Below are 16408 nucleotides of genomic sequence, written 5' to 3' on the forward strand. Positions count from 1 at the left end.
GGGGTGGGGGGGATGCATTGCACCCCGAGTTGTACAATGTGTAAATGGGGGGGGGGGTCTGTATTACACCCTGAGCCATGTGGGGGGATTGTGTTGTACCCCTGTTCATGCAGCACATTGCTTGGGGGGGGAGTGAGTTGCATTGCACCCCAGGGCATGGCAGGGGGAAGGGGTGTCACCCCAAGTCATGCAGGGGAACTGCATTGTACCCCAGGTCGTGCAGGGCAAGGCTTGGGCAGCGAGGGGTGGGAGGGGGAGGATTACACTGTACCCCGAATGATACAGGGCCCGTCAGTGTGTGTATTTAGGGGGGGGCTGCATTTCACCCTGAGCTGTGTGGGGCAGAAGGATGCCATCCCACAAAGGGCAGCCATGGCCAGCGGCCTGGGGGGGCTGGTTGCCCCGTGGACTGGGATTCCACATCCCCAGCAAAGATGTAAAGCCCCCATGGGGGGCTGTGTAGGTGACATGGGTGACACGGGGATGGCCACGGGCTCGGTGGTGCTGCTCGGGGCCGTCCTGGGCTCGTCTCGGGCCGGGGTGGCCGCCACGCTCCTTCCTCACCGATTTCACTTTCTTGGCCAGGCCGGCCACATGGCTGTAATTTGGGGGTTGTAAATACCTCAGGGGAATTTTTAAATTAAAAAAATAACTGTTTTCATTTAAATTAAAAGACATTGAAGCGTTTCTATTAGTATTAGAGGTTTATAAAACTTAAAACAAATGTCAAAACCAAACTACCAAGCACCGTCCACCTCGCGAAACCCTTTGCATGTTCAGCACGACCCTGTTACCTGCCGAGGGCTTAAGTTTTAATGAGATTTGCATGAGAGTGCCTGGAGGTCCCCATCCTGCACCCCGGGACCCCCAAACACCAGTGCCAGTGTGTCCCTGCCTCCTCCTGGCTGGGTTTTGGGGCCTCATCCAGTCTGGTGCTGGGGTCCTCAGCGTGGCAAAGTGGTTCTTGGGCTCCTCAGGGACCCAGAGGGAGTGAAGGCTTGGGGTGACGAGGGTGAGGATCTCAGCGGTGCTGGGCTTTGCAGAAGTGGGACCTCGATGCAGCTGCCCCCACCCTGGCCATCTCCGAGGTGTCCCCTGGTGTCCTCCCTGTGGCCACAATGTGCCTCTGGCAACCTGCCTGCCGTCCCTGCCATCCCTGTGCACAGCTCTGCTTTAACCTGGAAACAGTTAAGCAGGCTGGGTTTAAAAAAAAAAAAAAAAAAAAAAAAAAAAAAAAAAAAAAAAAAAGATACGAGCCACTTATTAAAATGAATGTTTTACAATAAATTTGGCGAGAGGCCACCGACCTCAAATGAAAACCAGACTGGAGGACAGCGATGCTGCTCGCTGGCGAGGGTTTCCGGGATGTCTGTGCGTGCCGGCGCCCACAAGGGTCCTCCTCGGTGCGGTGGTGGGATGGGGTCCCCGCTGGGGGCTTGTGCCCATCCCACGCCCTGGCCAAACGGGCCACTGTCCCTGGCCCAGAGATGCCAACTGGTGGCCATAGGATGGGCTCTGAGCAGGTGCCGGTGCTCGCTGCTAAAACAGGCGCTCGGTAGCATCTGGGCCTGGGTGTGAAAAACACCCAATTGGCCTCAAAAAAGAGAGGGGAGTCAGAGCAGTGGAAGGACGTGACAGGAGGGGACACCATGGGGGTTTCCACCGTTCCCCCTGGTTCCTGCCCATCCTCTTCCCTCCCCCTGGCAATGACCCTGACGCAGTGGGGTCTGTGCTTTAACCTGGTGGGCTGGGGTTGGGTTTCAGCGCCAGAAGCCATTGGGGCTGGCTTGCTGTGGGCTTTTGCTTATTAAATTTCAAGAAACCACCTTTTTGGGGAGGTGTGGGGGGGCGAAGGCAGGGGGAGAGGAAGGCTGGGATCACCATGCCAGGGGTCCCTGGCTGGGAGCCAGCCCTCTACATGGCGTTCCTGCTAATGTAGCCCTGGGCTGATTAGTTTTATTTTCTAAAGTCCCAGCGAGCTCTCGGCACCGTGATGGTCCGAGGCACCCGCCATCCCCTCCCCTTCCCAGCCCCCCCCCGGGGAAACCCACTTTGCAGTTAAAGCTGAGTTTTTGGTGGAGCTTTGCAAGCGCCAGGCGGGTGCTGCTCTCGGGGCCAGCGCTTGCACAAGTCTCATTAGTGTTAATTAATTACACATGCCCCGTGCCCTGCTGGGAAACCGTGTAACTTGTTATGTCAGGCGGCCGCGCGTGAGCGATGTTGGCACCTCTGCGGCTGCATCACGGATGCACCAAATGGTGCCTAAAACATTTGTGGGACGTGGAGAGAAACAGCCTCGGCCATGTTCAGCCCCAACTCAGGATGGTGGGGTCCATCCATCCCAGCATCATCCATCCTGGCATCATCCATCCTGGCATCTCCCTCTCCGATGGCTGTGGGAGCCACCGTGGCCGTCCCCTCTGCCCAGACCCTCTCAGCAGTGCCTGGGCTGACCCAAACCCCAGCATTTTGGCAGTGGGGTCAGGGCTGACTATTTCCCCACGTCGTGGAAGCCCATTCACACATCTGTTACCCATCACGGCACTGCCCCTCTCCGTGCTCAGCTATTTTAATGCACAGCATAAACGATGCTGGCAAAGCAGGGATGCTGCATCCCGGGTGGGTGCCTGAGGGCTTCATCCCCAAGGTGCTACAGTGCTGCAAGGCACAGGACAGCCCAAGCACTGGTCTCGTCCCACCACGAGACGGTCTCATGGCCAGGAGATGAAAGCAAACCCCCCCAGTGAATGCCTCCTCACCAGGGAAGCTCCCAGCCACCGGCGGCTGGGGTTGAGCCAGTGCCTTTTGTTGGTCCCCGGGCCTCCACCGCGGGGGCTGGCAGATTCGCGGGAGAACAAAATTAAAATTCCTGCTCCCCCGTCGGTCGGTGCTGCTCTGTACTTGGCCCAGCTCCTCGCTTCAAACCCACCGGGGTGCCTGTTCCCGAAGTGCTTGGCTGTACCATGAGGGCTTTAGCTCACCCGGCCAAGTGGCTCCTTCCCCTGATGGCCCTGCATCCACCCAAGGAGCCCTTTGGTCTGGCACGGCCTCCTGGAGCATCCCTGGGCAAAGCCAGGAGCTGTGGCACAACACACCCCACATCCCTCTATCTCTCCTCTCTCCCCCTGCTTGGCATTCGCAGGGAACATCCCAGGTGGGCATCATCACCGATGAGTTTTCGGAGGCTTGGCATGGCCCCAGCCCCATCTAGGCAAAGCGGGACCCCAGAGGGGAGTGAAGCCCCTTGAGCTGTGCATTCCTCCACCACGAGCAGGGAAGATGCCAGACCTTGACCAATCAAAGCCAACCGGAGCACCCGGTGGTCACCGCTGCAGTCCCACCATCCCTGGCAAACTCTTGCAGATGATGGACCTTTCCTGGGAGGCTTTTCTCCTCGTCCTTCCATCCTTTAGCGGGGGGGGACATCAGGGTATCTGGGGGAGGAGCAGCACCCCAGCTCATCCCCCACTTGGCTCCTCTGCAGCTCCATCCCCACTGAGACCTGACACAATGGAGGCGATGGTGGTGCTGGAGCTGGGACAGCCCATTGTGTCGGGCTGTGGTTGCAGCCTCCTCCGAGCGCACGGGATGCTCTTGGCAGCTCCTGAAAGCCCTTCTCCAGGCTGGGGTCACCCGCTGCACGGGAATGGCCCCGGGAGGGATTTTTTTGCTTGCAGATCACCGAGCCCAAGGGATGTGCTCAGCGCCCTGGGTCCCGGGCTGGATGCCCTGGGCTGATGCCACCCGTCCGTGGGTGCAGCCAGGCAGTCTGAGCCCCGCGGCCCTGCACAATGGCTCCTGGGGTGCACGGGAGCCAGGCGGCTGGGAAAGCACAGCAAGAGGCTTCGCTGAGCCCCACGCCGTGTGCCAACGCCATTGCCTGGCTTTTCAGGGCTGTTTTTGGAGCAGTTGTGTCAGAGGATGCTGATGGTGCCAGGCTCCATGGTCTGGATCCTGGGCCCGGGCCCGGATGCTGGGGTGCATCCCAGAGCTGGTGAGCCTGGCAGCGAGGTCTGTCCATGTCCCCTTCTCCAAAGGTCTGTCCCTGGGCAGGTGGCTCCCACCCTGGGTAAAAGGTGGGGGATTTCCACCCTGGATAAAAGGTGGGTGATTTCCTCCCTGCTCTCCCCCAGCCGCCTGGGAGAGCAGGGGGGACATTTCTCACACCACTCAGCCCTCTCCCACCAGAGCTTCGTGGCCAAAGATGTTCCCCAGCCCCTTCCTGAGGCTTGACAGCATCCCACCGACCCTGCCTCCTCCTTCAGGGAACGTGGCTGCAATTAATTCATTAAACGCTTCCGCTGACGCAGGAGCCAGCCGTGCCAAAACACCGTTCCCAGCTCCTGGCCCCAGCTGGGCGAGCACGATGATGAGCTGTGCACAAGCCTCTGGCTGGGGCAGGAGCCTCTGGTGTGGTGGGAAGGGCTGTGAAGTGTCCAAGGAGGGTTTGGCATGTCAAAGCCTCAGGGCTTTACCTGTGACAGATGACTGCAGCCTCATGGATTTCACCAGCTTTCAGGTTTTCCTCTCTAAATCACCGAGCATGACTCGGCTGGCCAGGCATCTGGTTCCCCTCTTTTCATCCCCTTCTTCCTTCATCCCCTTCATCCCCTCTCTCCCTCCCCTCCTCACTGTGACCTCCTGATCTTGTCCCTCTTGTGCACTTGGATTTGCAGCAGATAAATCACTGCCACCCTCGCTGGAGAGCCGGCTTTGAGCCAGCTTTGAATCCGCTCACAGCCCTCACCTGTGAATTTGGCGGCTGTTGCTGGGCTGGGACTGTCCCTAAGAGAGACAGCATCTTGCAGCTTGGGGCTCCTCCTTTCCAGGTTCCTTCTGGTCCCCAAACCCAGCTAAGCATCACGTTCCCACTGTGTTTGCTGCCCCAAAGATGAGGGTGAGCTGAAAAAAGGCTGCAGTGCCATAGTCAGGTTGCAAGCACAGGGTGGACACATCCCCACTGGGATGCAGGGATGCTGCCGGCTCGGACATCTCTCCAGGACCTTTCCCAGGTTGTTGAGGCTTTTGGTTGGACGTGCCACGGTGGGCAATCAGACACCACACACCATCCCCAACATCACTACCGAGCAGCAATTGCAGCTCCTGGGGGTGCCAGGGGAAAAGCCACCTGGGTTCAGGGGGTGCAGCTGCCCATGGAGCATCCCTGGGGTGGCAGCACCGTTGGGCAGGACCCTCCCAAAAACCGGGTGTCCGCACGGCCGGGGGCAGCGAAGCTCGGCGCTGGGTGGTTTCTGGCTGGTGCAGCGGCAGCTCTATAACCATAAAACAGTCTGCTGCTGCCTGTCAGTGAGCACAGGCTAAGGCCCTCCCGGGACAGCCTTGGCCTCTTTCTTGGTCCAGGCTTTAGCTGCTCCTTTTTAACACAGACACTTTTCCCCCAGCAAAACTGGCAGCCTGTAAAAACGTGTCAGCGTTTCAGTTTTTTCACAATTAATGAGGTGAAACATCCTCGGAAACATTTCGCTGTAATGTTTCTCCAGTAGCTGAGACTTGCCCCTCTCTTAAATTTTTCATGTACGCCACTTGAGCCGAGAAAGTTTCCTTCGGACTCAGCACATTTGGACCCCCCCAGCTTCAATTCTCGCCCCCCACGACCAGAGCCTCCACCCTTCCCGGGGTCTTCTGGAGGCTGGGGCTGGGCTGGAGGGGGAGCAGGGAGCGGCGGTGGGTCAGGATGAGGAGGTTGGAGCCTGTTCCCAGAAGCTGGGGAGCCCGGGAAAGGGCTGGAAGCCCCCGTTCCCTCAGGACACCCTGTCTCCTGTGCCCACAGGTTGTTCCCAGGATGGGTTTGGACCTCACGGCATTGTGCCAAGCAGAGCTGAGACTGGCACCTCATGTGTAGGGGTTGGTGGCCCCAAGGGGCTTCTCTTCCAGGTAGTGGGGTGAAACCACCCAGAAAACAGATTTATGCTGATAACGGTTTTGCTCCGTGGTCCCACTGGTGGGTGCAGGAAAAGCACCGCAGCTGGGTGACCCGGCACACATGGAGGGTCCGCCTTCCTGGCTGTTCCTCGCCCTCTTGGGCTTCCCGAGATGATTTGGGGAGATTAAAGATGTGTAGTGGCATTGACAGCTCCCACCATCACCTCTGCGACGAACCCTGTGCCGCCTGCACCCACGAGGGGGGACAACCCCCCAGCTCCCCTTCGGGCTGTAGAGCATCCCTTTGGGCTGTAGAGCATCCCTCCTGCCACCCCTCCTCCCACAAAGCCCCAGCACGGGCAGGAAAAACCCCTCCGGGGGCTCTCAGGTTGTCCCCAACCATGTCCCAGGACAGGGCAGTGCTGGCAGTAGCTGCTGGAAAGGGGGTTCTGCTGCACTCGGCTGCCCATGCACCCCCAAATCCCCCCGCTCCCCGTCTTTGGGTGTCTCAGCTGAAGGTTACGGGATAAAAAGGAGCCGGAGCTGGGGGACCCTGCGGGGGGGCAATTCCCAAACCCGAGAGCTTTTCTCCAATGCTGCTCGCCAGGATCCAAAGGGAAACGCTTCCTCCCCATCGCATGATTTAGAGGAACAAGTTAAACAATTGCACATGAAACTCTGGTGGACGTCATCGCCGGAGCTCTCCCCGCTTCCCCCGAGTATATAAAGGGATGAAGGGAGTCCATATGTTTACCGAGAGAGACCATGGGAGAAACGAAAGACATTGTTTTTCCAAAGGATTTCTTGGCTGTAAAAGGCCTCCACCACCCTGCGGCTTCCCTGATGAAGGCCCAGCGTTAATTTGTTAAATCCACATCAAGTGCCCGGAGAACCCGTTGTTTATTTTTGCTAATTCAGCCGGCCGAGATCAAATTGGGGTTTTATTTGTTAAGGATAAACCTTAATTAATAAAAGCTATTTATTTGGTTAGAGCCGGCCGCAGCCTGAGGGTCAGATATGCCACGATCATTATTTCAAGTAAAACAAACCCAAAACGTCTCTCAACAGTTTGAAAAACGTAGAAACTTAGAGGGCTGAATTTATTTGTCTTAGGAAGAATTTACAGCTAATTCCCTCCAGGCTATTTCAACCCTTAAATTATACCCAAGAAGTTAAAAAAAAAAAGGGGGGGGAAAATGCCATTCCAGGCAGAGAAGGGAAGTAAAGGGTACGACAGATTTGATCATTTGGCTGGGGGTGGGGGGTGGTGAAAAATTTAAAGCTTAAAAGGTCTTTGGCAAACTGCTCGCAAATAAATGGAACGCGTGAAATAATTTAACGGCAGAAAACTGTTCAGGGCTCCGGGGTCTGCGGCGCAATGGAAAATGAAACACATTGGAAGAGATGTAGCCTGGGTTTTTTGGTTGTTGGTTTGTTGGTTTTTTTTTCAGGAGAGGGTTGAACTCACTCCCTCCTGGCATGGCTCTTGAAAAAGGGGGGTGTTTGCACCCCAAAGCCAAGGGGCAGAGATGGAGCCAGCAAAACCTTCCCTAGGACGTGGTGGTGCATATGGGGGGGTTTGCAGCATCGTCCAGGGGACAGACAGGCTTGCAGTTGGCCGAGGTGACCATCCTGGGTGACAGGGTCGGTACTGGGGTGAGCATTGTGCTCTGGGATGAGCATTTTGCAAAGAAACCCCCCAAACTGGGTGTCTGGAGGGGACCATCCCCACTGTGAGAGACTGAGCACGGTTGGTGATGGAGCCCACTGCCGAAAGCCATCCCGAGGGATGAGCCACCCCACCGGAGCATCCCTAGCTGGGGACGTCGCCGTCCCCGGGGCTCCGGCTGGGATTTTACACGCTGGTTGGGTCTGGATCCCAGCTGCACGGAGGTCGTTTATCGCTCGCTAATGGAGGTCGTAAGTCAAAGCCGAAGCCTCGGTGGAAATCTAGTGAAAATTACCTCTTTACAGCACTCGGCGGCTGCTGGGTGGGAGGCTGGGGGCCCTGCCAGCGTGGGGCCCCCCCCTTGGCAAGCCCCGCGCCCAGTGCTTCAGCAGCTCAAACCCGCTGAGCCCTTCCTATGGAAAACTAATGGAAGCACGGAGGGAAAAGGAAAGAGCCAGAAAAGCCGGCTTGGTGGGTGCTCAGCTGAACCAGCTCAGCTCTGACCCACGGCACTGGGGCCATCGCCTTTGCAAATGGGGCAGGACCAGTCTCTTCCCAGTTCCCGGTGGCAGGGCAGCTTGCTGGCACACTCCAGGCTGGCCAGCATCTGTGTTCCCCCATGGAGAAGGGTTTTGGGGTGGCTCCCAGCACCCCACAGCATCTATAGGGCAGAGTGCTGCCCCCCGGGCTGCCTGCAGCTCTCGGGCAAGCAGCATCGCCCGAGGTTGGGCATCTCGGAGAGGAGGCTGGAGGTTACCCCCCAGCACCCCAAAACCCATCCACATGGTGAGTGAAAAGACTCGTGTCCTTTCTAACACCCTGGGGCAATTTAAGGCTCTTTTTGTGAAGCACATCGGGCCCATCCTGCTCCGTGCGAAGCCCCTGCGCCTCCCTCTCCCCATCCTCCCCCTCATGTCATCTTTCGTTATTCAGTAACGTTATCCCCTCGGTTTTCCCCCTTCCCCTGCATTTTTTTCCTCCCTTCAGCGGAAATTGTAATCAGTGGAAGATAAATACACCGAAGGCGAAGGTGGTTTGGGGGGGGCTCAGGAGCCCCTCTGACCTTGGGGTTGGACAATCAAGCCGATGCCTCCAGCCGTCCCCCAAACGAAACCCCCAAATTATAACTGACAAAGGCAAGGGTTTGGCTTTCTCCGTACCCTCCCCAGGCTCTGCTTTGTGGTGAGAGAAGGACGGCCGTGAGCTGATTTTTAATTTTGGGCAACTACAAACTCTTGTTCCTGGAAGCCCGTCGGGTCCGGGAACCAGTTTCTGACTCCTCCATCAAGGTGTCAGAGAACCTGGTTAAACGTGACTCCCGCAGATGGTTGGTGGTGAGATGGCAGGGGGTCTTCAGGGACCCAGCCCGTCCCCTTCCCTGTTCCTTCCCCGATGCTGTAGAGCGCTTAGCGATGCTCATTTTAGGAAAAGCTGATTTGGGGTTATTAAAGCATCTTTGATAGAAGCGATCCGGCCCGACTTTGCACGCTGTAAACCTGTCAGACACACGCCGCCAGCAATTAGGGTGGCATTTATCTAGTCCCACAAGCCTGCGATGCCTGAGCTAATGGGGAAAAGATGTTGAGACGTTACCAAGGCTCATCCTTGAGCAGAGCAGGAGACCCAGGAGGCGCCCCGGGCAAGGAGCTGCCACCCTGCAGTATGGAGATGGGGTGGGAGAATGAACACAGCAGATAATTGAGCTGGAAAACAAAGGTTTCTGTGGGGAACTGGGGAGCTCCGAGCTACACTGGGGTGCAGCGTGTTTTAGGGGAGGTGTGAGTAGGTGGGGAAGGGGTTTTGGCCACCAGCATCCTCTGAGAAACTCCCTGGAGCACCCCACAGGTTTTTTGTGGTGCAGAAGGTCCCTCCATTAAAACCAGCAATAAGGGCTGAAAAATATGTCCCAACCCAGGCACGGCCCAGGGCTTGCAGCTCTCCAAACACCCAGGAACTGCCAGCACCTGGATGCATCCTGACCCAGATCTGGTCTTAAATCTCCATCCCAGCACGCCTGCCAGCCCCATACGGGAATTGCTCAGCTCCTATGGCCATTTACCTCTTGCCTCCATGGGTTTGGGGAGATAGAAACCAGAAAGAGATGGGGACAGATCCTATGGAGCTCATTTGAGAGTTAATTTAAGAAACTTTTCCTCCTCCTCCTTGCTTTCAGCCAAATTAGAGCGGGTAAGAGAAGCCATCACTTATGGAAAAGTCCTATAGCCAGATTTTAAATCGGGGACGAAACCAAAAGGGGTTTATAACTTTTATTTTTACATTTACTAGGGTTCTGTGGAAATCATTGTTGGGTCGGTGGGGGGCATTGGGTGCTCTTGGCGACGGCACTTTTTGAACCAAGCCCTGGTCTATAATTTCCTCAGAAAACCTGCGGGGTGGCCGTAAACCTGCAAGGAAATGTCTCTCACCCCGTTACATCCTGTAGCTCCTTCCCAGCCTGATGGTTCCCGTTTTGGTCCCAGGCTCCCGGAAAACTCAGGGACAACCATGGCTGGGCTTCATGTATTTTAATCCAGCGGCTCGTTAGCTTGCTGAGGGAAAACAGGACCAAAAAAGGAGTTTAACTAAAAGGGGCAACTGGAAAGCGGAGACTGGCAGAACATTTGAAGCTGGAGGAACAAGGGCTGGAGGGAATCTGGAGAATTTAATTTGTGAGCCTTTAAACACAAACGGCGGCGAAGGACAGTCTGTGGGTTCCTGGCTGGAGAAGGAGCCTCAAACCCCTCTATGTCAGACAAGGCACCAACCATCATGTCTTTGCCCAGACAAGAAGGCTGTGTACCAAATACAAGAGCATGGGCTGTTTCCAGCCCAAGGGATGGTCAACCAAGCTCCAAAAGCACATAGAACACAACAAAAGACCCAGAGAAATGCCAGTGGCTGCAGCAAGGCCCTGGGAGGTGGATGGAGTTCCTTTTCCTCCCCTTCCCACAGTCCTAGTTTGGTCCTGTCATGGTCAAAATGATGCAGCACCTCTGCATGTGCCTGAGAGATGAGGAATGGGGCTGGTGGTGGTGCCCAGGCCCCACCTCCACATCCCTGCATCTCCTCCCAGCCCAACACCTCATCCCCTAGCTGGTCAGGGTGTTGGAGACAGCCAGTGCCCCCAGGCCCTGGCACTGGTCCTCACTGCAGCAAAGCACCAGAGAAGCCATCTACTCTTTCCAGGAGGCCACCGCCAACAATGGGAATAAACATAGCCCTTCCTCTGCCACATGCTCTGGCTTGGCTCACGTTGGGCACTGGGATGCCGTTGGTGGCATCAGTCAGCAGCATGGTTTTCAGTGAAGGGAGCAAGAAAACTCTGCAGTAGGTCTCAGCTTGGGCCCTACTTTGGGAAGAAAGTGATTAGTCCCTGGGACAACCTTCCGGCAGACATTGGGGTTTCTCTGGTCCACATGGCTCATGTCAGGATGGGACAGCCCTTGAAAGTGATATACTTGGGTACAAAGGGTCCTTACGAACTTGATAGAAAACTTGTTGGTGGAGGCTTCATGGCTCAGATTATTCAGAATTAAGGTCCAATAAGGTTTTTTTTGGCCTTAAAGATCTTGGAACACATAGTTCCTTCCTGCTCAACAGCTTGGTGGTGACTTGAAGCAGGAGAGCTAATATGCCTTCCAGTAGATTTTGTTACTTGCTCAAGTATCATCTGAAAATGCTGCACATCTACTTAATAAGTATCAAGACAGCTTATTAGCAAGTACTTATTTCTTGAGCATATTCAGGGAGCAGTAATTTCTGCCATAATGGCCTCTGCAATGATATAGAGCAGAAAACCCCAATATAACCCTGCTATGAATCAGAATGTCATAAAACTATTAACATTTCAAGTAATTCCAAAATACTTTCCCACCAGTAGGTACAGATTGGATCCAGATGCTTTATTAACAGAAAGAATAATTAACCAGTACCTCCATAGGGAAGAACGACAGCGAGATGTGATCCCCACAAAGCCTTTTCAGGCAGCTGACTGGGTATCTCAGAAAAAGGACTTTATAGACTTGCCTAAAACTGATGATATTAGTAACAAAGAGGAGATTAATCTCAGCCTGGCTGAAAGCCCAAGATCAATACTGAGAAACCAAACTACAGCCTCAGCTTCATGTTTCCATGAGCCAGCAAAGCCAGAAATAAACACTGCGGAGGCTGAGCTCTGTGAGACGCAGTGGTGTTCGCTCCTCGCTCTGAAGAACAGGGTTGGATGAGCAGATGCTCGGCTGCAGTCCTGTGTCACCTTGGGGACACACCACGGCCAGGCCTTCAGGGGGTGCTGGAGGTGGGAGCTGGGACCCACATCTCGGAGATGTTTTGGTGCTGAATTTCCATCACCGCCCATGAAAGCTTGACCTAAACCCTTAGTGAGAGCCAAGCCTGAGACACTCTGTGGACATGTCCCCATTGTCAGGGGGTGGGCTGTGAGATGCAGTCCCAGCAGTTTGGGTCACGCGCTGCCCCAGAACCCACTGAGACTGGCATTCAAAATCTGGTCCTGGTGTTTTTAGCCAGAAGCAAAACCACCACAGGTCTTTGCAAATGTTAGGTTTAACCCTAAGCTCCAGCAGCTCCTGAAATAGGTTTTGATTCTCATGGACACCACCGGGTTGCTCGTAGGCTGCTCCCCACAGGGTCCCAAGGTGCCTGCAGGGAGCATGGCTGGTACGGAGCAGGGCAGTGCAGACCCCCAGGAAGGCTTGAGCCCAGCCAGAGGTCACTGTGTAGGGTCTCACACAGGTCTGGCTCTCATGTGGGCTCTTCTGGACTTTCCCTGCAGGTGAGAGCCTGAGCCCAAGCCGCGGGGCGGCCAAGAGGAAGAAGAAGCAGAGGAGGAACCGCACCACCTTCAACAGCAGCCAACTGCAGGCGCTGGAGAGGGTCTTCGAGAGGACGCACTACCCCGACGCCTTCGTGCGGGAGGAGCTGGCAAGAAGGGTCAACCTCAGTGAGGCAAGAGTTCAGGTGAGAAAGGTTTGTGTGGGAGGAAACAACACCCTCTGCCTTGTCCCCAGGTGGGAGCAGGGACTATCCCCTCTCTCGTTTCATCCTGCACGTGATCACGATTGGTAGGACAGGTGCTGGGGACATCCCTGCTCGTACCAAGTCCCCACTCACCACCTTCCCTCCCCCTGCAGGTCTGGTTTCAGAACCGGAGGGCCAAGTTCCGCCGTAACGAGAGGGCAATGCTGGCCAACAGATCGGCATCGCTCCTCAAATCCTACAGCCAAGAAGCAGCCATTGAGCAGCCCATGGCTCCACGACCCACCGCACTGACCCCGGAATATCTCTCCTGGACCAGCACCTCCCCATACAGGTAGGTGCAGGCTCTGGAGGAGCTGGGGAGGAGTTGGCCATGGGACAGCCTGCCTAGGAACCACCCCACTCCCATGGCAGTGCAGCTCTGTGCTGCTGCTGAGGACACGGGGAGTTTTATGGGCCTGAAAGGAGCTTGTCCAGCTTTGCTTTTGGGAATCTGTTTCAGCCCCATTTGAGCATCCCCTGCCCGCCGCTGAGCAGGCTTCCCTGCCTCCATGCATTTTGGGGCCAGAGCGTGGGTCCTGGTCCTCGCAAGGGATTCGCTTGCCCTTGTGCTGACCCTTCCCACATCTTGGCAAGGGCGGTGGCATAGGTCCCTTCTGGTTCCCAGCTCTCTGCATCCAGCCATCTCGTCCAAAAGCTCAAGGCAGGGCCTCCTGGTGCATAGTTTGAAGAGTTCCCACATGCATCCAGCCACATAAAAATGCTGAAGCCTTGACTGCTCTTGTGGGAGATGTCTAAGAGGGAACGGCCAGTCTGACCTGGGAAGCCGGCAGGACGGCGCGGGGCATGGGGACTCCTCCGTGGGCCATGCCTCATTCCTCCCCTGCTCCCTCCCAGCAGCACTGTGCCCTCCTACAGCTCCAGCGGGACCGCGACGCCCACCCAAGGGGTGAACATGGCCAACAGCATCGCCAGCCTGCGCCTCAAAGCCAAAGAGTTCAGCCTCCATCAGAACCAGGTGCCGACCGTGAACTGACCAGGGCAAAGCCCACCCCGTGGCCTCCTCCAGGATACAGCGTGGAGCTCCTGTGCCGGCCCAGGACGAACCCACCGCCCGCTCAATCTACATGCCACTCTTCCAACGTCTCAGCACCTCTCCTCTCCTCCTCTCTTCCCTTTTGAAGGTAGAGTCAGTCCCAGGCCGAAGTGGCACATAATTATAGCCACATATGGAGCAAACTTGGTTAGAAACTTGCTTTTCCGCACACCCTTATAATAAAGGCTATATATACACACACATACCCCCCACGCGCTCTTCGAGGACAAACAGACTTGCCAAGGGAACAAGAATTTGCTTCCAAACATGGAAGGAACTTGGACTATTGGATTTGACCAATTTGGGTATCTCGCCCAGAGAGCCAAAGAGTTATTGGGTCTTCTCCTCCCGCAGGGACAGCGCGCGGCGGTGGGAGGATCATGAGCCCCCCTTGTCCGTCGGGCTGCGACTCGTGGCACTCGACCACGCGTGCCGAAATGGACCTGTGTGTTCACCTCTTTGTGCATCCCCAGCCGGGAGCTTGGGAAAGACTTTGGGAAGCCGACAGCTCGTCCCTGCCCCAGCCAGCCCCCTGCACCGCGCTGCCCGCAGTTAGGAGCTGCCTATGGCAATGGCACCAGGCTTTGCCCCTTCCCAGAGGAGCAAGGAGGGCTGGAGCATCTCGACAGACTCACTCGGAGGCTGCGAGGTCTCCCATGAGCTGGGGGGAGCATCGCCAGTCCCCAAAGAGGCACCGCTGCCCTGCCTCGGGGGGTTTGCCAGCGATTCTGCAGAGCCCCAGGTCATTGAACAGTCCCAGGGAAAGAGAAAATTGGAAAAAGCTGTTGGGTTTCAGCTGAGTAGGCGGCTCCCAGCGCTTCGTGCCAACGGCAGAGCAGGCTTCGCCTTCCGGAGGCACAGCCTCCCCGTCGGCAGCTCCGCAGATGTGTGCGGGGGCCTGGGGCTGGCGACTCCGTGGGGGTGGGCTTTTTTGGTTTTGCAGAAAGGAAATGGTTTCCCCCTCGTCCCACCCTGCTGTGCAGCCTAATGAGGTTGCGAGGTGGGGTGTGCGGGGGGGGGGGGGGGGACAGGGTGGGCAAATTTGCCCCAGGCTAAGGCCACCCCAGCCCTTTGCCCGTGGGACTGAGCCGCAGAGAGACGCACCTTCCACCTTCCCCTGCCAATACCACAGCAATCCAGCATGAGCCGGATTGATGGAGTTTTTACCCTGTGGAAAAACCCCTCTGGAAGCCAGTCCACCCTTTCCTCACCCACTGCAAAGAGCCACCAGCCAAGCACAGGGACACCACCAGCTCAGATGGGTGGCCTGGACGGAGAAGGCACCAGCCCTTCTTGCCTAGAAGGGCTTAGCCCCGCTGAGGACTGTAGCAGTAGATCTGAGGACGAATACAGCAATTGCTAAAGTGCTTCCTCCAGATAAACATCCTCCAGCGTGCACCACCAAGGCTGAAAGTGTCCCCAGCGCTCCCAGGAGCATCCTCTCCCTTTCCCACTGGAGCTCTCACTGCAGCCACACGTGGTACCCAGCACCTGCAACACCAGGACCTTCAACTTCACCCCTGGCAGTGCCTTCCTGTGGGGGAACTCACCCAGCACCCAGAGCTGCAGATCTGATGGGAGAACCAGGAGAGGAGCACAGCTCCTCTGGCTGGGGTGGGGGTGAACTGGTCCCTCCAGTCCCAGCTTTCTCTGCTCCACTCAATGCAGCCCCTGAGTTGGGAACAGCCACCTCCTCCTCAAGCAGAGTGGGCAGGGAGGGGGCACAGCCTGACCAACACTGCCCACCCCATCCAGAGAGAAAAGTCACCCTAAATACCCACCCTGTGCCCCCCACCCCTATCTCTAGGGCTGATATCCCCCCCATTTGCCACGCCAGAAGGGGAGCACACAACTCCCCAGACCGTAGCGAGAGACCGCACAGAGACCTGACAAAAGCCGAGACGTGCCAGGCCAGGGGGAGGAGGGATCAAATCATCCTCCATGAGAAACGCCGCTTGGGGCAGGAGGATGGGGCTGGGGGGGTCCTATTCCCATGGAAGGCACAGGGCTCTTTTTTCGGTTATACAAGATGAAACCACAGGGATATAAATGTCGCTGCCTCTTTTGAGAGCATTAATGAAAATAAACCCATTTAATAGTTTGCAGATGCCGTTTCTGTAAACCTAAAAAAAGCAGGGAATAAATATTTCTTCACTAAATATCTATATGTATATATATATTTGAAAACATTCGCTCTTAATCTTAGGGCCCCTCCTCTGCCGTGCTCTTGGCAGCTTATCGCAGCTTGTCAGTCAGTGCCGAATCCTCACCCAGACGAGATACAAATTGCACCCACGGAGGGGTAGCAGGACAGAGGGATTATTGTAATCTAAGCTCCCTCTCGCCCTTTCTATTTGTACATTTCAATTACTTGTAACAAGATCCACAGTGGATTTTTTTTTTTTTTTCCTTCTGCATGTCTGTGTTTTGGAAATTTTTGTAAGGTTTTTGTAAAAACAACTCTTGTGAAATAATGGAGGAATAAATATTTTACTGAGTAGAGACGTGTCCGTGCACGTGACAGGGATGTGGCTCTTTCCTTGCTGGCCACTGCAGTTTCCCCACCTGCCTTGGACAAGGAACGTGGCCAAGGGGACCAACTGCCCTGGCGCCGGCCACTGCGGTTTCCCCACCTGCCTTGGACAAGGAGCATGGCCAAGGGGACCAACTGCCCTGGGCAAGGGGACGAGAGCCAGGATCCAGCCACCTTCACCTTGTGTGATGGTGGCACCTCTCAGCTTCTCTCCGAGACCTGGATTTCATCT

General features: G+C 56.0%; 1 protein-coding gene across 4 annotated transcripts in view; it reads left to right on the forward strand.

Annotated features, from left to right (window-relative positions):
• PRRX2 (paired related homeobox 2) overlaps positions 1–16143 on the forward strand; it is a 25410-nt gene extending 9267 nt beyond the window's left edge. Inside the window, exons 2-4 of one of the 4 annotated variants that reach the window (XM_014942720.1) lie at positions 12345–12529; positions 12703–12881; positions 13445–16143. In XM_014942720.1, the coding sequence (XP_014798206.1) occupies positions 12345–12529; positions 12703–12881; positions 13445–13583 (503 nt within the window). In that variant the 3' untranslated portion in view covers positions 13584–16143. Of the gene's footprint in view, positions 1–12344; positions 12530–12702; positions 12882–13214 lie in introns of all 4 variants that reach the window. The other 3 variants (XM_014942721.1, XM_014942722.1, XM_014942723.1) reach the window with 3 other exon arrangements.
• Positions 16144–16408: the final 265 nt, after the last annotated feature.

Source organism: Calidris pugnax, unplaced genomic scaffold (genome assembly GCF_001431845.1).
Source record: "Calidris pugnax isolate Ruff unplaced genomic scaffold, ASM143184v1 scaffold102, whole genome shotgun sequence".
Taxonomy (NCBI): Eukaryota; Metazoa; Chordata; class Aves; order Charadriiformes; family Scolopacidae; genus Calidris; species Calidris pugnax.